The sequence below is a fragment of the Lepidochelys kempii genome, chromosome 1 (assembly GCF_965140265.1).
Source record: "Lepidochelys kempii isolate rLepKem1 chromosome 1, rLepKem1.hap2, whole genome shotgun sequence".
Classification (NCBI taxonomy): domain Eukaryota; kingdom Metazoa; phylum Chordata; order Testudines; family Cheloniidae; genus Lepidochelys; species Lepidochelys kempii.
Genome location: NC_133256.1, coordinates 253765665 through 253781477, shown reverse-complemented (window position 1 = coordinate 253781477; position 15813 = coordinate 253765665). Strand labels below are relative to the sequence as shown.

General features: G+C 44.2%; 2 protein-coding genes across 4 annotated transcripts in view; one reads left to right on the top strand and one right to left on the bottom strand.

Moving 5' to 3' along the window:
* TIMP3 (TIMP metallopeptidase inhibitor 3) overlaps positions 1-11536 on the bottom strand; it is a 46170-nt gene extending 34634 nt beyond the window's left edge. Inside the window, exon 1 of the mRNA XM_073324765.1 lies at positions 11148-11536. Within this exon, the coding sequence (XP_073180866.1) occupies positions 11148-11271 (124 nt within the window). The 5' untranslated portion in view covers positions 11272-11536. The remainder of the gene's footprint in view (positions 1-11147) is intronic.
* The window catches only part of SYN3 (synapsin III), a 279822-nt gene that overhangs the window by 146409 nt on the left and 117600 nt on the right, over positions 1-15813 (top strand). The window lies entirely within an intron of this gene.

The following is a 15813-nucleotide window of genomic DNA, read 5'->3' as shown; positions in this document are numbered from 1 at the left end:
CCATTCTGTCACCTTCTGCATGGAAATTTAAAGCAGGGGATCCAGTGACCTCACCGTTCACAAGACCTGGCCTAGAGGCTGTTTTATCCTGTCGATTTAGTCCCCTTTAATCTGAAATGTGCATATCTCCAGGCCTCTGGCAGGCAGAGAGGGTATTTATAGCAGTGTCAGAAGAGGAGGCAGGAAGTAGGAAATTGGGATGGGAGCTTGGAAAGGTTATAAATGGCTAAGCCACACCACCTGCCTGGAATTCATTCCTTGGGGGGAAGGTAGAGTTAAGGAGAAATGTCACAGGAAATGGTTGGTTTAACCCAGATATCCGCTGGCTCTCTAGCCCTCTACCTGCTGTCTTTCAAAACCCCAGTCACTTCCTCTCTTTCAAAGTCAGGTGTAAGGTTTTTTCCCCCATCCCATGGTTTTCCTGTCCTGCCACAGGCCAATCTGCTTCTCCCTGCTGTTTTAACCATTTAAAGGCTATCACTGAAATCTGCCAAGTAGAGGGAAAACTATGCTAGTTACACCAGACCCAGCAAGTCAGACAAGCCCAAAGATTAAATCTACATCAATGGGGTGGGATTCTTGTTGGTTTCCAAAGCTCATGGCATTCATTATACATGGGGGATTGTATTTGATTTCAGAACAGCTGCTCCAGTGCTCTTTTATTCAGAATTAACATAGATAATGCCAACAGCCTCTCCCCAGCAGGCAACACTACAACTACATCCAATGGCAGGGGATGAACTGGTAAAGAGAAACCGATGTGGCTGTCCCAGCAGTCAAACCACAGGGCAATGTGTGGGAGTCAAAGTTCAGGTCCTCCACTCCGAGCCAGCAGGACCCTGAGGCACTTGGAGAAGGGAGACACCCCTCTGTCCTATACGATATTGTAGGATTTTTGGCATAGCCAGAGAAAGGGATGTAACAACAAGGGTACGTTTGTGCAGTTGCACCTTATTGTGGTAATTTATACCTGCGCAAAGGGAATGTACAAGGTATTCGAAAATTGGGCCTTTCGGTGGTGGGGGAAAGAATAAAAAAGGAGTGGGCTGGGGCACGCTGCTCTCTTTTTTTCTCCCCAAAATAATCTGGTTTCAAACTCCTTACTATCTCAAGACAGTTAAGTCCAAAGTAGACTGCAAAGAGTTGCAAACAGATCTCACAAAACTGGGTGGCTGGGTAACAAAATGGCAGATGAAATTCAGTATTGATAAATGCAAAGTAATGCACATCAGAAAACATAATCCCAACTATATCTATATCAAATGATGGGGTCTAAATTTGCTGTTACCACTCAAGAAAGAGATCTTGTAGTCACTGTGGCTCGTTCTCTGAAAACATCCACTCAATGTTCAGCACTGGTCAAAAAAGCTAACAGAATGTTAGGATCCATTAGAAAAGGGATAGATAGTAAGATAATAAATATCATAATGCCACTATATAAATCCCATGGTATGCCCATATCTTGAATAACATGTGGAGTTCTGATCCCCTCATCTCAAAAAAGATATATTCAGATTGGAAAAGGTGCAGAGAAAGGCAACAAAAATGATTAAGGGTATGGAACAGCTTCCATATGATCAGAGATTAAAAAGGCTGGAACTTTTCAGCTTTGAAAAGAGATGATGGGGGGATATGACAGAGGTCTATAAAATCATGAATGGTGTGGAGAAAGTGAATAGGGAAGAGTGTTATTTACTCTTCCACCTAACACAAGAACCAGGGGTCACCCAATGAAATTAATAAGTAGCAGATTTAACACAAACAAAAGGAAGTTCTTCTTCACACAAAACCCAGTCAACCTCCAACATTACAGGAGATGTTGTGAAGGCCAAAAGTACAACTCGGTTCAAAAAAGAATTAGAGAAGTTCATGGAGGATAGGTCCATCAATGGTTATTAGCCAAGATAGTCAGGGATGCAACCCCATGCTCTGGGTGTCCCTAGCCTCTGACTGCCAGAAGCTGGTTGTGGAAGACATGGGATGGATAACTCAAAATTGCCCTCTTCTGTTCATTCCCTCTGAAGCATCTGGCATTAGCCACTGTTAGAAGATAGGATACTGGGCTAGATGAACCTTTGGTCTGACCCAGTATGGCCATTCTTATGTTCTTAAGGACTAATAAGAATGAAAGGAGTAATGAGAGACCCCTTCACAGATTGCTTTACAATGAACTGGTTATTAAAGAAAAGCAATTAACATTATCTAGAATTAACATTTTTGACCAGGATCCACATCCAGAAGCCTGCTGGGCAAGGAGATATCTACTTGTTGCACTCATTCCACTATTTCCTGGATGCAATGTTTTATCCCTTGAATACTTTTAAACAGCACGTTAGTTCTTTCAGTCCAGTGCACCTACCATTCAGTCAGCACTACTTTCAAATGGTATGTTTCTTTCCCCATGATCCAGCTGGAAAAACAGAATTAAGTTCTTTACCTCCCCCGGCATTTCTTAAAGGATTATTTGGATGAACTTAATGCTCAAAGAGATGGAAGGACAGCACTGGCTAGAACCCAGATATGATAATAGAGGTAGGCACTGTGCAATCTCAGGCCACACAGAGCTCTGATATTCCAAGTCCTAAACTGAGACTGCCAATTATGAAGAGATATGAGGCGGATACATAGGAACTAGATAGAGATCCAGCCCTCTCTCTTACCCACAATGGGCATAGCAGGGGCAAAGGGATCAAAATGTGCCTCTATACGGGCAAGCTTGCCAGCTTACTACTTAATCCTTGTCTGCACTAGAGAGATCAATCTGTGGTATAGCAATGAATTATTTTGCACTGGTCAGTCCACCACCTATTGAGTTTGTCCATATTACCCACCCTGAATCAGTGAAAGGTTTGACCTTGAATCCACACTAGGGCTGCCTAGTGGGGTACCAGTTCTAATGGGATGGCTGTCTTCTCTCACAGCTGGTGAACCTTCTTATGTAGTCCTAACAGGCCTTCTTCAGCAATGTATTCATCCCCAGAAATCCCTCCTGCCACAGTATCCCTCCCCAGAAATCCACTCGCAGCTGTGGTCCCCTCTGAAATGCACCCTACTGCTCCCATTTTGCAGCTCCTAAACCAGCAAGCCAGCTGTGGATTGCCTACTGAGAATATAATCTTTGCCCCCTGTTGTGTTCCCCCCGACAATGCCAAAGATGATCGGTGTTGGAGTTGAATGCCTGGACTATGGCAGCATATTGCATCCACACTAGCACACAGGCAATAAGGGCTTTACTCCTTCAACTTACCAGGGTGATTTCAATTGATTGTAGCTTCCCTATCACTCAACTGAAGCACTTGTGTCCACAGACGCAAGGTGCATTCCAGTTCCCTGAGGGACATTACAATTCATTGAACTCTCTCATGCAGACAAGGCCTTGGAAAGGCAAGATCAAGTCCAAAGCACAGTGTGTATTAATCCAGATCTTTGCTGGGTTTAGTTGATAATTTTTGAATCAGCGTCTCTGTGCTATTTAATTTCCATTTAACTGTCTGTACACTTTTTCCAGGGGCTGAAGTTGCCCTTTGAAAATTTCTTGTGTAAACACCACCAGGAATTTAGATTATTCATGGTCAACATTTATTTTACCAGCACAGAACTCAAGAGACTTCTCTCTCATTTCCAAGAGTGTCCAGGAATCTCTTCTGGTTGGCAGAAATATTGAATAAATAAAATCATCACGGTTGTGTAAAACTACTTGCATTTTTATGTTATTAGACACTGTCAGTTAGTGCACTAAATCTTCACTCTGGGAGCTCAAGGGAGCCACTTCACTTTACAGGAAAAGTTAATGGCTTTTTAGTCACAATTTTAAACACGCTCCAGTGTTTGTGACAGTCCTCTTAGAAACCTCAAAACATAAGCCAGATCCATCTCTGGTACAAGCTGGCACAACGCCACTGACGAGAATGGCACTGCAGCTGCTTACAGTAGTCATTAAGTTGGCCCAACCCTTTTTTTATTGCTTTGATCTCTCCTCCATAGGACAAACATGTCAACCCCACCTTCTGGACCAAATTCAGACCTGGCATAAGAGGGTGAAACTCCACTTAAGTCAATTTTGTTGCACTTGATTACATGAGATCTGCATTTGTCCCATGAGTTCCAAGAAGCAGAAGTCATCATGGCTGCCTTTTGGGTACTGCCTTTTTTCTGTGCACCAGCATAATAGATGAAGTCAGCACAGGTCTCAGTAGAGTGGGCCAAATTCTGCTCTCACTTATACCAGTGTGAATCCAGATTAACTCTGGGCTACGAATAGAATCTGGCCCACTGTTGGCAAGTTAACAGGCTGCAGCTGAGTCAGCAGAGGCCACTGGTGTTTTTCATGTGCTCCTTAAGTCAGATGTTTAAGAACAGCACTTACCTACAGTGCATAAGTCTGGGTCTGTCTATGGCCACAGGTATTGCCAACTTCCTCTCCCCCAAATTTGAGACTGATCATATTATTCTACATGTTGAGTTATAGGGCCACTCTTTGTGGCTATTGCTCTGCACCTCAAAATTATGTGGCTATTTCGGTTTTAGAAATACCTCCCAGGTGTGCTAAGCTGCTAATATGGGGGCAAATTCATCACTTCCCAATGGCCACTTTATGTCAACATAAAATGGCCATAAAACAGCTCAATCTGTCCGCTGGTGAATTCTCCTGGTTATAAGAGGAGACCCTGGCAGGAGTGTAGCAGGTGTTGTCAGTCCCACACTGCCCCTTGAGGGAGCTCGACTGCAGGGGGCATTCGTGGGACGGTGGGCAGGTATGACTAAGCACTCCTACACCTTAGATATTCGTAAACTGTCCCTCTGGGAACCCCAGAGTAAGGAAAACACAAAGCTACTTTCTTTCTCCATCCAGGCCCCTCTGCTGAGTTCAGCATCACCACAGCAATAAATTCAGCTCCTGGTGTTTAAGATATAACTCGTATTTTTGACCTAGATATTTTACTGGTAGCCACTCATTTCCAGAGCAGAATATGTTTCTAAACCAGAGCTGGCAAAAGCCATTTAGTCTGCACTGATTTTTTGCATGTGCAAACTATTTGATAAAATGCTCTGTCTACAGATTGGTTGTTTTTGTTCATTAATTGTTTCACCCGCCTTGAATGGGAACTGCAAGCACTTTGATTAATAGATGGGAAAACAGACTAGCTCCATTGAAGGTTTTGGAAGTGGCTTTGAATCCTTCATTGAAATGTATGCTCTTTAGTAACTGCCTAGAGCAATACATCTCTGTGACTCAGCACAGCTACTTCCTACCACCACAGTACACTTTTTTTAAACTCAAATGGAAGAGCACACCAATGTCAGACAGAGCCAAGCTATATCGAGACTTTATTTATCTCACTGTTACTAATAAGCCCTACACTTAAAGTGCAAATTTAAAATGACCAGTGTAGCTCACACTAACTATACCAGCAAAGCCTAATGTGTAGAAAATAAGAAGACCTGCAGCAGGTCCAAATTTATTTTGCTGCTTTGATGAATTCTGCTGCGAATGCACATGGAGAGAAAATAGCTTCATGTTTTTATTTTTTAATATTGTGGCATATGTACTACCTTGACATTTGTTCTGCTTCGGTGGTTCTCACACTGGGGTACATGTACCACTGCTGGCACACAGGCCACAATCAGCCACTAAGTGGATTGGTTTAAGTCTAGTGTCATAATAAGAATCCATTGTCGCTGAACTGGTTAGTTACAAGGTAGCACACAGAGTTTTAGGTGAGCTACAGTAGGTCTTAAAGTTTGAGAACAGCTGTTTCTACTTCACTGATTTCAGCATGAAGGCCTGATTCTCCTGTCACTTACACCAGTATAAAATTGATCCATCCACTGACATCAGCAGAGGCACTCCCCGTTTACAACATGGCATGGAAGAGGAGAACTGGACCCTGGAACTCTGGAGCAATATGCAGCACACCAGAGAAAGAAGCCTCCTCAGTCTAAGCAGGAGATCTTGTCATTAAAAGTAAACTTCAGCGTACTCTCTGGACGTTATTAGAGGACTGACATTACACCTCTCAGTTCAGTTGGGTTCCAAGCTGGAAGGCATCATGTGCATATCCCTGCTTGCTATCTAAAACCAACCTGTAGAAAGGTCTCCTCTTGGCATTACTGGCCTTTAAGAATTTTTGGAAAGCATACTTTTGACTTCAGTAAGATTCTGCACTCTTGCATGACTCCACATTATTGGATCCAGGAGCATTACCTAGGAGACTCTTCAGGTGAGGGACAGTCTTTGTGTCTTGCAAAGTATCAAGCGCACTAATGGAGTTTAATAAGAATAATAAATAACAATTCCCTTATTTTTTTGTGCTGCACAAAACTATTGACGGAATTAGCCAGATTTGCTGAATTTAAAGTTACACAAACACCCCTCTGTTGGTAGATGAAAAAGTTTGCAAAGTGAAAGGCAAACGTTTTCTCCTAGCACAGCACATTGCAGTACATAATTACACTCTTGCCTCCCTATTTTTTCCCAGAAACAACTGCCAGGTGGAGGGTTCTCAAGAGCAGGTGGGAAACACTGAAAGGAAGAAATTTCTGCTTAAAGTAAGGAACTCTGGGACTGTGGGCTAGAACATCTGGCTCTCTGCTGGTGCAGAGGTCTTTGTGGGGTTACTTCCTGCAGGAAATCTGGAGTAAGCATGTGCAGTAGTAACCAGATACTAAGGAAACCCTTCAGAATTGCATTATTAAATGTTCTGCATCACTTCTTGGGGACAATAATTTCCATTACATTTTTGGGACAAAACCATTTGGAGGTGTGACATATTCCAGGCCAGATTCTACAAATGCTAAATACACTCTACTCCTGCATTATGGGGCCCTAAATAACCAAAAACACAAATACAACAAAAAAGTAGTTCCTTTTTTGCTTCTTTCCAAATCTGCAGGAATGCAACATTCAGCAGCCAATCTGAAAAGTTCCTGCTGCTCCCGTAGAAAGAAGAGTACAAACAAGCCCCTTTCATGTCAGCCACATCCAGCTGGAATTGTCTCAGCTTTGACAAAAGGGGACAAAGCGCCTGTGGTCTTTGTTCCCTCCAAAGGCCCAGCAACAAAAATAACAATAAAAAAAATTCACATTCTTGGAAAGCAAAGGAGGCAAAGTTCCTTTATCAAACCTTAACAGTTTGCACTGAGTTTGCCACTTGGTCAACTCTAGAGCTGTCCATCCTGGCTCTTATACAGGAAGTCACAATTCAGTTAAAAAGAAAGAAAACCAGGAGTTAAAGCACCAGTTTGGCTGTGGATCAATCTCAGAGATTCTGCCTCGTCCCTCCCCTAATTTGAGCAACAAGACGCAAGCACCCCTCTATCTCATTACTTACTGTGACTCCATTTGTCACTCTGGCATGTCCAGGGTGAGTGAAGAGGCCCCAAGTGACAGCCATGTCTCCTGATTAGCAGTACTGTTTTTCAAAAGTATGGCTGCGTATAGAGTCTAGGCTTCCTCCCGAAACCACAACCTCTGGTTTTGGTATTGAAAGAATCTGTCTGTTTAAAAAACTGCCCTCTCACTGGGTTTGCTTGAGCATCTGTTTCTGAAAAGTTGGTTAAAAGGCTGCAGAAGATTCCAGGGTTGGAACCCTGCCACAGAGCTGAGCCCACGGTAATTCAAACTGAAATTCTAGTGCCATATCCCCCATTAGGGCAGGACAGACTAAATGAAAGATGGTCCCTAAGCCCTACCTACTGAATTCCAACAACAAGCACTTGCATTACATTTCCAGAGCAGAAGCTTTCTGCCCCTTCAGAAGCCACACTATGCTGGCATGTTTTTGGAAGGTAACAAACACTTGCCAGGTTATCACCTAGCTAGTTAATATCTTGCATTCTTGAAGGAGCTGTTTTAACAGCTCTGTTCTTCCCGCCCTGTCTTGATTCCCAGACCTTACTGCACTGATTCCTCCCTTCGGAGCTGGTATTTTGTCAGGAGTTTCAAGAGCTGATAAAAACTTGCTGCCAAGTCCCTTTCTTCCCCACAATGTGTTTTATAACCTGGCATGTAGTTTAGTCTGTCTAAATACTGCACTAGTACACTGCCGTCAGTTTCTATGGAGACAGTTAACTCCTCAATGGCCAGAAGTCTGGATATACTTCTTGTCCTTTCGGCTAATGAAAAGAATGGCAATGCTGGCGGAAGACAGCCAGGCAGGGATACTGCTTAAGGGAGATTTTGGAGCTTCATAGACCTAGCTCGACTTCTTCAGGCCAATCACAAAAATGACAAGTTTGGTTAAGATCAATCCATAGTAACCTCATAATATGTGGGAACTCTCTTTCCCTTTTGCTTCCTCTCCCTTTGTATTATGCGCCCCCTTGCAAGTCCCAAGATCACAATCCCTATTCTACCCACACTTGATATCTCAGACCAAGGCAAGGCAAAAATTATGAGCCATAATGAATAACAGCATGTCACTCAAGAATAAAATGAAAGCAGCAACTTTACATTAAACTCAGTCAGAAATCCACCAATCAGAGAAATCTTGCAAACAATGTGATCTGTACAGGGCTATTCTGGAGGGCATGCTACACAGGGCTTCACTGCTTGTCCTACTTTTAATGTCTTGTGTTTCTAGAGAAGATGTAAGTTATCAGAAAGTGTAATTAACAGGGTGCATTTAATTCCTTAGTCAAAGCATTAAAAGGGAGTAGCAGATACCTGAATTCTCATAGATTTGGGGGGAGGAATAGCTCAGTGGTTTGAGCATTGGCCTGCTAAACCCAGGGTTGTAAATTCAATCCTTGAGGGGGCCATTTAGGGATCTGGGGCAAAAACTGGAGATTGGTCCTGCTTTGAGCAGGGGGGGTAGACTAGATGACCTCCTGAGGACCCTTCCAACCCTGATATTCTATGATTTCAGCACATGAAAGGCACATGTGGAAGCTCCAGCAACAGATGCTGCCACATTGGCTTCTCAAACACCATTGTTTTCAGAAAAGACAAAAATCTCCTTGGCAGCTGCCTCTCAGCTGACACACTTACAGCTAGTGCAAAATAAAGAAATTGTCCGCAATAAAAACCTTCAAGTGAACTTTCAATATAGTATGGCTTCCTGGAAGGATCCTCAGCCATAAAACTCTTCATAATGTTTTCCAGGCTATCAGGACTAAAAGCAAATTTTACCTTTCCCAGGCCTTTGAACATGTATGTAATGTTTTTTCTTGCCTTTCAGGAGCAAATGCACTATAGAAACTAGACACAAATAATTAGGCATCTCTGCAGGTTTTTATAGAGGAGGGTTAAGACAAGAGAGGGAAACTTTTTGTCAGCAGGTTCAACTAATTTAAAATGCTACTGATGTGATTCCATGTTAGTGAATCAAGTCAACATTGCACTGAAAAGTTAGTATATTTTTGCCCCTATTTAATTTATTTTTCATAGAAGCTGCCAAGTTGACTGCTTCACAGTCTGTTTCCTCAGTCTGTCTACAGAGGAGTCACAGTACTGATATCAGCAGTGCACGCGTCCCCAAACCACTTGTGTGTCTCTCAACCCTGAGCGACAGAGACAACCTCTAGGGGCAAAGATAGGACTTCAGTCACCATGTCTATTCAACTCTTCCCCTCTCTGCAAAGATTGACACCTAGGCTGACAGCTTGTGCCCATTGTTATGTGGACATCTGTATACTAGGAACTAGACAGAGACCACTCACTCATTTATTATACAGTAGGCCATGGAACAGCATCAAACAGCAACCATATTTGGTCATTTAATACCAACCTGGGCCATATGCAAACCAGGTAACTAGAGTGAGTCTCCATTATCCCATTGCCTTGAGCCACCCACTTATTCTCCCCCACCCCTCATTTATGAATACCACTCAGATGCCAAAGATTGGAGCAGGAGAACATTAGGAAGGCCCCAGTGAAAATGTGGTTTTGCTTTCACAGTTTTTTTTAAAATCCTATATATTGTAGTTTTCCTGTCCCTAGTGTCACGCTATTTCAACTTGTTATTTTATGTCAGAAAACACACACACAAAAACCCTGCAAGGATCAGAGCATACTGTGGAAAATCCTTGGGAAACTTGTTACACACCTCCCTGACTCTTCACAAAAGTTATGACTGTACAGAGCCCATGCATTCTGTTGTCACTAATTGGTGTGAATTACATCATTCCAAGTTGCCAAGGGCAGGTCCCTAGCTTGGGAGAAATTGTCCTGACTTTTATTGTTGTTAAGTATTATTATTTGCTTGGCAGGAGGTCATGATGGAAATTTTGGCTGCCCACACCTTCAATTTTGTCTGTGTCTGTATGCAGGAAGCCTGTCACTTTTACAGTTACTGATTTCTAGAAAGTCTGCAAGGCTTGTTTTTCTTGGAGAGGTGGCAGTCTTGGAAAAGCTGTTGTACAGAGTTTAATTTTTAAAACAACTCCCATTCTTCATTGTTCCTTAAGGGAAAAAAAAATCACCACTTTAAAAAAAAAAAAAGGGAGAGAGAGAGAGAGAGAGAGAGAGATGCATAAGGCAACTCCAGAAAGCTACATAGGGTCAGGTCATCTCCCACAATTTTTATCCTGCCCCCATTTTAACTTGATTGCTTAGAACTGTAACGATAAAGCCTTAATGGTTTTTTGGAAGTGGGGGAGAAAGACTGGGAGGGGGGGCGCTGTAATTTGGAAGTAGTTCTCTAGCCCTCCAGCTTCTTACAAATGGGTCTGATTAAGCCTAAACTGGTGGTTTTCCATCCAGTATTTCATAGGCCGGTTACTTGTCGAAGTTTGAGCAAAAAGGTTCCCTCCTCCGTCCCAGCCCCACACAGAGAACTTTCTAGAGGTCAGGGAACATCATATCAGTGTGGAAGAGAAGTGCCACCTTCTCTCTGCGCGCACTGCAGGCGGGCGGGGGGGGGGGGGGGGGCATTTCAACTTCTCTCTCTCTCCCTCCCCTCTGGCAAAGCACCCGCGCACCTGCACGCGGGAAACTCTGCTTGCAAACCGCACGCTCGCCGAACCCCGCACCGCTACCTCCCCCCGTCAACGCGACGGGTGCATCTCTGGTACCACACGGCGCATCTCCCCTGCAGCGGGGCACTCATTCCTCCCCGCGGCTGGGAGCGCGGAGAAGGCTGGCAGCGGGGCAGAGGCGCCAGCCGCCGGGAGGAGGCGGGCGCGGGCCTCAGGAAGGGGACACTCACCGATGTCAGAGTTGCAGAAGGCATCCTGCGGGTGGATGGGGAGGCAGGTACAAGCCTCCGCCACCAAGTCGCTCAGGCTCCAGCTGCAGAGGAGCACGAGGAGGAGGCTGAGCCACACAGACATGATGCTGGCGCGGCTGCTGGCCCAAGGTTGCTCTCCGCTGAGGAGAGGAGGGGGCGGCTGGCTTGTTGCGGGGGGGGGGGGGGTTGTTCTCTTTTAGGCTTCTTTTTAAACGGGCTTTGAGCCTCTTCTCCTTGCGCTGCCCCGCCCCCTCTCCAGACAGCTGCTGCTGCTGCTGGGAAATGCAGTTGTGCGGCAGCTTCGCCGGGGCTCGCCCTGCACGCGAAGTTCGAAGCTCTCCGCGCCTTTGCTGCTCTTCTGGGCTGGCGGCTGCAGTTATAGCCTGGATAGCGCCCTCTCGGGCTCGTGGGGTGCGCCCCCGTCCCGACCAATCGGAGCCCCGCATTACCTCATCTCCCAGGCAAAAGGGGAGAGGCTAGGGACAAGCTGCGGGGGGGCGGGGTTGGAGCGAGGGATTCAGTGCCTTATAGGGAATAATGTGGCTGTGGGAGTGTGGGGGGCATGTGCAGCTCTGGAGCAGGGAGAGGGACAGATGGAGGAAAGGGTTGCTACCTGTTTCAAAGCCCCACCAAAAGTTCCTTGTTCAAGGCAGCCGCTCTCCTTTCCCACCGCCTGGTGCTGGAGGCAGATGCTGTTGCAAACAGGTTGCATTATTCTTGGATCACCGGGGGTGCAGGTGGGAACACAGAGCGGAGCAGATCCCCAGCTGGTGCAAACTGCCATAGCTTCGACCTTACTTCAGTGATGGAGCTATGATCATTTACACAAGTTTTGACAATGTGCCTCACACTCGAACACATATTTCGGTGGCAGAATCCAATATGGGGAGATCAATTCAAAGTGCAGACAGATTTTTTTTTTCATCTTTAATTACTTTCCTGGAAAATAGCTCATCTGAGTGGGAGCTAATTTTAAACTGGAGGTCCTAGAATATGAATATGAATGCTTTTTTTAAAAGAAAATATATCACAGCATGAAACGAACATAGTAGTGCTTCTTTTCCTTCCTCGGTGTGCAATGGAATGGGGTTGGAAGGAAAAAAGGAGGGCAAGTCCTATTTGGGCTGTAAACCAGGATTTTATGCTTGTGTTTTTTAATCCTATCCAAACCCTTCCCCACAAGCAGCAAGGGGTGATAAAGCAAACCGTTAAAACCGAGCTGGAAGAAAAGCCTGTCATATCTACCCAGGCACTCCCAACTCTTAATCTTGCTATATATTTTAGCAGTGCCGCTTTAGTGCAATGTGTAGCGAAGTCCTGTTTGCTTTGTTTTCCCTTATCCCTGTTGGGAACTGAACATTTCTCTCAGATGCAGACATGTAACTGTTACAGTAGAGCTGGACTCTGAGAATGGGAGAGTGCCAGATGCACAGTACAGACAGCCTTATTATCCTGCAAAGGGGCTGAGGAGTGATTAATGAAAGTATCAAACCACTGCACTTAATATCAGAGTACTTTCCATGGGGTTTATAAGACTTAAGCATTTCTAGTTATACATTATGCCAGTATTAAAGGCCAGAGACCAGCTGTCCTAAGTTTCTAAACAGTAGGCTAAATCTTCAAATTTACGGTTCAGTTACATCTGCGTGGAAGATTGCCTATCTGTACCTTGTCTTTAAGTGTACAGCCTATAGAAAACAAATTAAGAACTCCAGTCCCTTGGAAGGATACACTTTGTTTTGGGTATTACTATTAGACCACTACAGTATGGATGATTATGTTAGAGAGGAAGGATTGTCTAGAGGTTAAGGTGGTGCTAGATTGGGACTTGGGAGACCTGGGTTCAAGCTGTGTCACCCAGTGTGACCACTTAGGGTATGTCTACACTACAAAAAGAAAAAAGCCACAGCAGTGTGTCTCAGAGTCTGGGTCTACAAACTGGGGCTTGTGCTACGGTGCTAAAAATAGCTGTGTAGACATTCCCACTCGGGCTGGAACTCTGACTCTGAGACTCACCCCCTTCTCTGGGTTTCAGAGCCCGAGCTCTAGCCCATGCAGGAACATATACATGGCTATGTTTAGCACTGTAGTGTGAGCCCCACAAGCCTGAATCTGTAGATCCCAGCTCTGAGATTCAGAGCTGCGGGGAGGGGTTGGAGGTTTGGGGTTTTGTTGTTTTATTTTTCAATGTAAACAATACTCTTTGTTTCTCTGTGCCTCAGGTCCTCACATGTAAAATGAGGATGATAGCACTTCTCTACCTCATAGGGGAGTTGTGTGGTTAAATATATTAAAAACTGTGTGGTGCTCACACAATGTATGTATATATATATAAATATAAGTACATGAGAGTAAGAGACAGCTCTCTGAAGCAGATCACTTTCATGTCTAACTGTACATAGTTTTGTGACCCATCTTTGTAACTTGAGAAACCCCAGGCAAAAATGTGAGTTGGGTATTTGGAATCTGTAGTTGAGTGCATATGACAAAAGCTAAATCCCTGGGACTATACTCTGATCTCAGTTTTACTGGTGTAAATCAGGAGTAGCTCCATTGAAATCAGCAGAGATACACTGGTGTAAACCCATATTAATAAGATCAGAATCTTGCCCTGCACTTTTTTCATTATTTAAAAGTATGGGTCTGAAATTGACATCACCAGCATCATGATACAACTGACCAATCAGCAAAGAGCACCACAACACAATATTTGAGAGAGGAAGGATATTCTGAAAATGAGAGAGTTTGGCCCACAAACACCCAAATTTTTATCCCACTGACTCCCTCTGTTGCTTTGACCAGGTCACTCTCTGAGTCAGTTTTCTCATCTCTAAAATGGAAATAGTAATGGAAACCTATCTCACAAAGGTGTTATGAGAGTTAATGAGTTGAAGTTTGTAAAATGCTGTGAAGATGTTACATGCTAAGAGTTGGTATTATACTTAGACAAAAGACATACTTGGAAGAAACTGAAAGGGGCAGAGGAACAAACCTTTGATTTCCTTCCCCCTCTGGTTCTGAAATGGGGATCAGGCCGTGAATTCCTGAAGTTACAGGAGGCTCCTAAATGCTTGGGGCTCCAAGAAGTTGCTTATGTTTTAGGTGGGTCCTGACCAGGATTGTTAAAGTTACCAATACAGCTGCTAGTTCCTTTTTTTCTGATGTAACCTGGAGAAGTAACCTGCAATTCCGTTTCAAGATGAAAGGGACACAGATTGCTTTCAGTTGCCCTGGCTGGTCATCCTCTCCTGACTATGAGTAAGTGTTCTGGTAGTCATGTACAAAATAAGGCCACTGCCTCACTGTGCTACCCTCCTTCAATCTGAACCTCCTGGACTCATGTATAAGCAGTTGTTGGACTAATGATATTTGGAGACCGTTTGCCACCAGTGCATTCTTTGTCAAAGAGGTGGCTTTTCTATTGTGCTATATTGGTTTTTCTATATTTCTCCCTGTACTGAATGCTGAGAAGAGCTGTATAAGATCTCGCTATTGTTATTATTATGGGAAACTGTAGCACAGAGAGGGGAAGTGATTTGCTGAAGGTTATGCAGCAGGTCAGTGCAGAGCTGGAATTAGAACTTAGATCTGGTTCCCCATCTAATTCCCTTTGCCTCTGGGCCGCAATGTCTTTTGGAGGGAAAACTAAAGAAGGAAAAACCAGTATTCAGCTCTTCTTCTTGAAGAAAGCATTAAGCCTTTTGTGGCCATTTTCAAAAGTACCTTGATTCACTTTGTGCTAGGATCCCACAAGTTAAGCATGACTGGGCTATGTCAATACTGGGTGTGAAAATTCCAAGGATAACCCATGTAACATCTGTAGGTGTTGGTGACTCAGTACGTGGTGTCCTTTCCTCTGAGTCAGTCCTGAGTTAATGTCTCAACATAGTGCTAGGGGGCACTGCGCTGCAAGATATAGGTTGGCTTTTGTTTCAACGTGGAGTGAAGGCCAGGTTCTGACCACTTGTGATAACCAAAGTGGTAATCCATGGTGCTTTTTGCAAGAGTAGGATGGTTAACTTTTATGTCCTGGTTAAATTCCAGCAACAATAACTACTTTCTGCTTCCACGAGTTCCCACTACAATTTAAATGGGATACCTTATTCTTCTCGTCCCCCTCTTCAAATCCTGTTGCATGCTGATGCTGGCAGGGAATGTCTGAAGTGTTCCATACCAGAGGTGGCTGCCATGGTTGAAGTAGCCCCGATACAAAGGGTGTAAATCACTCTGGGATTCTCCTTCAGGACAAAGGGTGCTATGTAAATGCAAGCTACTACTGTAAAGTAATGGAAAGGGTATTCTCCTCCTTTCTGGTTACCTATGAAAGTGAAATTTTATTGGGCCTAGGTACTGCAAGACAACTGCTTCTGAACTGACAAAAACTTCTGAATGTAATTAGTACAAAAAGACGTTTCATGAAACTGCTGGTTAAAAGTACCAAAATTAAGTGCAAAGCAGTGCCAGAACTGCTCCAGCAAGGAGTACCCAGGGTCAGACCCACAACTGGCATAAAGGCGCAGAGCCCCACTGCAGTCAATAGACTCCTGTCTGCAAGTTAGTCAGCCCAGCCACTTCGATGAACAATATGTAAACTTAAAGCACTATACATCTTTTTTACAAATTCTAACTTCTCCACGGAAAGTTG